Source organism: Perognathus longimembris, chromosome 16 (assembly GCF_023159225.1).
Source record: "Perognathus longimembris pacificus isolate PPM17 chromosome 16, ASM2315922v1, whole genome shotgun sequence".
Lineage (NCBI taxonomy): Eukaryota > Metazoa > Chordata > Mammalia > Rodentia > Heteromyidae > Perognathus > Perognathus longimembris.
The window spans coordinates 46698096-46704697 of record NC_063176.1 but is presented as its reverse complement, the minus strand read 5'-3'; the positions used below and the strand labels follow the sequence as shown (position 1 = coordinate 46704697).

At 37.2% G+C, this 6602-nt stretch overlaps 1 protein-coding gene across 2 annotated transcripts in view; it reads right to left on the bottom strand.

Moving 5' to 3' along the window:
• Nucleotides 1-1149: 1149 nt before the first annotated feature.
• Nucleotides 1150-6602, bottom strand: part of Ppargc1a (PPARG coactivator 1 alpha) — a 116884-nt gene continuing 111431 nt past the window's right edge. For both annotated transcript variants that reach the window (XM_048364211.1, XM_048364210.1), the window contains exon 13: nucleotides 1150-5136. In XM_048364211.1, the coding sequence (XP_048220168.1) occupies nucleotides 5033-5136 (104 nt within the window). In that variant the 3' untranslated portion in view covers nucleotides 1150-5032. The remainder of the gene's footprint in view (nucleotides 5137-6602) is intronic.

The window sequence follows — 6602 nt, the reverse complement described above, 5'->3', positions numbered from 1 at the left end:
TTTGTCTCTGATCAGAACCAAACTAGTGGCTCCTTGTGATTCTTAAACATGCTTCATTTTCTCTCTGCCCTCAAAGGGTTTATAAGGGAAAAAAGTGATCTGTTTAAGGAAGACATGCACTGTTTTAATTTCTTGGTTGTTTCTAGCCAGATGATGAAGAATATTCTAGATAATTTAAGCCAGAAGACAAAACAGGGTCTAGTTTGGCCAGCTGTATCTAGGACTCCTGAGTATCCACAGTTACAGATGAATGTAGTAAGCTTTGTTTTCTATGTCGATAAAGATGACTGACAAATTTCACTACTGGTATAAAATAATGGAAGTGTGCTGTTATTTAGCAGATTTTAAAGGACTGTTGATGGTTCTATTATATTTCCAATATTTACAAACATTCTGGCCTAAGAGACTTTGGGACAAGGACAGGAATATATATGTGTATATAAATATGTAATATATATGTGTATGTATGTACATATGTAATATATATGTAGAGAAAGAATGAGAAAAAGAGGGAGCGAGAAAAAGAGAGAGCTGCTATTCCCCAATGTGATGTTAATGCTCCATCTTGCAATGTTAAGTGGTTGAGTAGAAATGCCCATTTGAAAAGAGAAGGGTAAAGTACTAGTACTTCAATCTTTCATTAGGACCACCATCAAATGCCAGGCAGGATAGGCACTCTGTTAGCGCTGCAGGTCAGCAGGTACCAATTCATCTCGTACATCCCAGCTCATCCTATTTGAGGACTAGATCTTGATTCCAGACTTTGAAAAGAATACCCAAGTCCATGCAGAGTAGAATCACTTTCTCCAATGAATACATAGCTGGCTTCTCCTTAAAGGCAATATCTCATAATTTAAAAACATACACTTTCCAGGGTTCAAGGCAAGTAAAAATGAGCTAATCCATTTGATAAAATCTCGGGTCACTTTTCACATTACGTCTGTCTTCCTTTATGGTTTAAAAGAAGACAAAGTAAAAACACAAAGGGTGGCTGTTTCCTCTGAGCTGAAATGTGTCCATGAATATGGAAAAGAAGGGAGGAAGGGAAAGGCAGCCAGAGAGGAGTGAGAATAATGAAAAGCGAGTAACGTGTACTGATCTGAGAAACATGCTCAGCAGTTTGGTTCCGATAAATAAGAAAAGCAGAAGTAGGTTTGAAACATTCGTTTCCCTTTATTAGCTCAGTGAGGCTGATGTGTACTGCACATTTAAAAAAAATCACAGGAATTTTCATACAATGAATAAAACCACAACAATACATGTAGAATTGGCAGGTGGAAAAAGAGCCCAGCCAGAGCTCAACTCATCGTTCACTTTCCCTTCAGCATTAAGTTCAACCGACAGTGTTACACTTTCACCTACAAGTCTTAAAGTAGCTCCATCAAATCAGCAGTTCACATTATTGAAAATGTCTGTCACATAGGTACAAATTTAGAATCATCACATTATATCACATGGCTATTCTAGGTCATCTATAGATCAGGTCTTAGACTACAGTGATTGAAGTTCTCGTTACAGCCATCAGAAAAAAGGACACATAATCATTACCTACTGTAAGCTCACATCTAAAGGCATGAAAAGGCTTCCTTTTTTTTCCCAGCTGACCCAAGCATCATACCCCCAATAGTGCAAAGTTTCCTCTCCGCTGCTTGAATGTTGACAGCCCAACTATTGTTCACAGAGTTGTTTATTTAGCAAGAAAAAAAAAAAAAGGATCGTGTTGCACTGGAAGAATTATTTTCTGCTTCACCTCTTTTTTGAAAACCCCCACATTTCAAAAGCACCAGTTCTCAGTCACCAAAATTGTTGATGTGGTACTTAACCACAGCACGAAGGCAATGGCCCATAGTCATCAAAAAAAAAAAAAATCCTATAGATCAACACCGAAATTTGCCTCCAATGATAATGGGGTGCATGTGCCCTATTGAAATATTCTTTCCCCCCTCAAAAACATTTAAAAAATTAAAAAGAACACAGCTTACATTTTGATGGGCTACCCACAGTGTCTGCATAAGATACGAAAGCTCCACTAATTTTAGATGTAATTTGATGTCCACCAAGAAAAGACTCTTCATTGGAACAATATTCCTCAGGCCCAAAGTCGGGAGATTAATTAATTAATCCTCACCATGAAATCTATAGTGTTACCTTTTGATACATAAGGAAATAAACCAAATATTTGACTCATGTCAACAATTCAGGGGAAAAAAATAAAGAATGTATTTAAAATTGGATCACATATATTGAAAGGCAAAATAGAGAACGCATCAGGTCCTTGGACACATAATAGGATTTACTAAATATCGATTTCTTAAAAATAATTTATTGCTCTTAATAGTCTTTTTTATTATTATTCTACAACAGAAGATACTCAAAATTCAGAAAGAAAGACTGTAAACTTGAGTTTGGCGTTCACAAAGAGTTAAAATACCTGCATTTAACCTACAGAACAGCAAGAATTAGGCGGATTAAAGATGTGTTACTATTGTAACGCAGAACCTGTGAACAAAGTTCTTTTATTTCATAGTATTTTTTATTGCTTTCTATCTACTTAGAAATAAGAAGCCAAAAAACTCGAGCAAGCATCCGACAGGACAGACGGTGGATCCACTCAGAACACAATATGCTGGTGATAAATGAACGCAGCTATCAAATGAGCTGCCTTGGCCTGGGGGTGAAACCCATCTTATAAGATTGTGTTAGGTGAGAGAAAGGAAAAAAAAGAACGAGTAAGTAGTAGGTATCGCACATCCTCCAGAAAAGTCATGTCAGCCAACAGCAACCGAATCTCAATTTGGAAACTTGAATACACACTTCCACACTTTAGTGAATTCCATAGCAGGGACTCCAGACTCAGATGAAATCCGGATGCTCAGAACGAAGGTTGTTTTCTGAAGGTATTTTTTTATTGTTATTGAATTTAGCAGAAGCAAGGTCATCAAGAAACAACATGATGGTCACGTCAGAGGCCATGCTAGTGCAATTAGGCACACTGCTTCTGCAAAAGCCGAGTTTATCCCAAATGAACAACTTACACTCCAACCCGACAATTGCCATGCATCCTAGGTAGAAAATTTCCACTGGCTTTATTATTTTCATCAGCTCATAATTTATAATAAATAGGCTATCTGCAACTGATAAATATGTCTCTTTAGTAAACAAAGGAATGAAATATCAGTATTTATACAGGATGCATAACTATAAAAAATACAGATAGATACCATCATCATACTCTGCCAAGGGAAAGAGATACTGGCTTCAAAGATAGTCTTCAGACACACATTAATTATTGTAAAAATCATACTGTAATTATTACTTCAGCATTTTTGTATCAAATTAAAATCACAAAAAATTAAAACAGAACAGCATTTTAAAAAGATTTTTGACCTCTAGTTTCAAAACTACTGTTGATAGAGAAAATAAAAACATTTTGTAATGGTTACCCATTGAGAGACTTTACATAAAATCATGATATCTTCTAGAAAAATTTTAGATGAGAAAATTTCATTCCCCTAACAAATCCAGTGTATAAAACTTCAAAGAAAAACAAGCAACAAGAAAATGTGGAAAAATATCGCAGAAGTAGTTAATACCTTTAGGGGACTAGGATATTTGTTTTGACAAGATGCTTAGATCGAAGCTTACCTAACAAGGGATGAATTACGTAAAGCATCATTTGTTGTAGTTGCACTCAATGGACATACACACTGTCTTTTGTGTTGTTTGGTTGTTGTTGTTGTTGTTGTTTTTTACAATCAAATATATATAAGCAGTAAGTTCAGCTTCTAAATAGGTTAGTGTACAATAATTGTTTCACCTCATAATTACATTTGAATATTCTTGATTAAGAAAAATTGAGCAGTTTTTGAAAAGAAGGCTGCATTTACAGTGCATAGCTGTAACAAAAGAAGAACATCGTTGTATAATATATACATAAAATAAAAATACTCCATTTAACATCTGTAAATACTTAACTACATCAGAGAATGCAGCAGTTACACTATCGGAACACACCCAGAGAGTTCTCCTTGACTCTCATCCATTTTATAACACCATGTCCGCTCCTTCGAGGGAGCCACTGAACACGCTGCCTGCTTGACCAGTGACAAGGCCTTTAAAATCTGCAGTGGAAGAGATCAACATTTTGGACATTTACATGGGTGTCAGGACACAGGATGAATTACAGAAACTTCAAAATGTTAGGAAAGTTTAGCATTCTGGTGCCTGCAGTCTCCTCTCCCACCCAGATTCCATGGCAAAAGAAAAAAGAAGAAGAAAGGGAAAGAAAGAGGGAGAGATAGAGACAGAGAAAGAGAGACAGAAGATATTAGTTCGGTGGAACCTGTGGTTTCCTTCGGGATTGTCAGTCATTGTGTTACGAGAGAAAGCTTGCTTCAGGTTGGTTTTGCACTTTCTTATAAATCAGTAGAGAGGCTGATACTGGACATCAGCAGTGTCATTTTAGGGTGGTTTGTGGTTGGATGGTTAGTTTTCTTTCCTTTTTACTTTATAGATATATCTATCTATCTATATCTATATATATATATAATATTTCCTTTGTATAGAATATGAACATTTTGAAGTTCTAGGTTTTAAGTGTGTCTTCATGGAACTGCTGCCATTTGAAGTGGATTGCCCTTGCACGTTCTGCTCAGGTGTTCCCAGTGCTCACATGTACACACACACACACGCGCGCGCACACACACACGCACACACACACACATACACACAGTCACCGAGAGACTTCAGGGAAAGCAAAGCTGACACCCATGAATACACATGTGCTTACTGGATATATATATATATTTTTTTTTCTGTCTTTTGCCTCTTCAGCAGCTGTGTTCATGTAAACCATTGTTGTTGTTGCTGTGGTTGTTCTTGTTGTATTGTTGTTGTTTTGTTTTGCTTTTGTACAGAAAGTGTAAAGTAGGAGAGATTTCTAAGTGTGACTTGCAATAGTCCGTCAGGGAAGGACGCGCTGTCCGTGAGGTATTCACCGTCTCTCTCTCTCATCCTCAGCCAAGGGGACACGTTACCTGCGCAAGCTTCTCTGAGCTTCTTTCAATAAACTATCAAAATCCAGTGAGTCATACTTGCTCTTGGTGGAAGCAGGGTCAAAGTCATCTGAGGTTGAATCTGAAAGAAACATAAACAAGGGGTTAGATGGGTCCTTTTCTTGACCACCATCAACATGATCAGTTTGATTTAAGAATAAAAGCAGTCACTGCAGTCTTGCTAATCAATGTACTTTATGCCCAAATTTGACTGTAAGTACCCATGTATATTAACAGACGATGAAGGGGAGAGCATTTGGAAAGATGGCAATGATGCAAGGGTGACACTCATCAAGATGAATTAGACTCACATACTGACCTGTTGAATTGAAACCCCTTTACACAACTACTTCATGGTAACAAAGAAATTTTGACTAAATAAATAAATAAATGTGCACTTATTCACTTGTCTTAGATAGGAACACTTCTAGGATGTAGGCAGAGTAGACTTCAATTTCTCTGTTTCACAGATGGCCACCCTACCCACATTTTGCTCCTTGCTGAGCATTTCTCAATAACTTAGATGCAGAGGACCAAGTAGAAGCTGGAAATGAGTTCTCTTTTCAGTGGGGTTTGTTTTATGGAGTATAAAAGGCATCTAAGTGAGAGGGAACAGCAGCACCTTGTCATGTCCCTGAATTTCCAACCTGCTAGTCCCTTTGTGGTGTGAAAGACAATACAATCTGGTCATCAACCTCAACACACATGGGTCATCCAAGTTAGAGGGGTGCAACCTCCCCCACAGGAAACTAGAAAAGTGCTTCCTACTCTGGAAGGGTACTTTTGCTCCATACTCTTTCGTAGAAGAAATGTATGCTGGTATAAATAAAAACCATGTTCTTTGTTGGATAATCTCTAAAATAGTTTGTCAGGTTTTGTGCAAACTCACACATGGCTGATTCAAATACTCCTTACCAAAAAAGAAAAAAAAGTGATTTTTTTTCAGCTATGTGGAAGTAAAGTCCAATGCCATTAAATAGTTCTGATTTTTTTTTCTCCATTTGATGAGAATGTCAGCTACTTCTTGCTGGTCTCACAAGTGAGAAAAGATGGCTTGGGAGTATCATCAAAATTCTTTGGAAAATATATCCCCTCTTTGTAAAATAATTATTTGAAAGGAAAGCAAACCATTTCTGGAATGTATTAACAATTATACAGAATATATGAACATTCTCTATTTTTTTCCTTCGTTACAAATAGAAATGCTTCAAATGAGAGAAATATATGATTACAGGAAAAGATGGGAGTGGAATTATTAACATAAAAAGTGTTTTGCACCAGCATGATGGCTCCCACTGTAATCCTAGCTACTTGAGAGACAGAGATAGGGAGATAGGGACATCAGAGTGTTAGCAATGTAGGGAGGAACAAATTTGAGGATCACAGTCCAGGTGAGCATGGGTATAAAGCAATACCCTACCTTTAAAATTACAAACACAAAAAGAGCTGGTAGACTGGTTCAAGTGGTAGCATACCAGCCTCGTAAACATGAAGCCCTGAGTTCAAACCTGATGAATCCCCCAAAAGCAATGAAATGGCTGAAGCTAG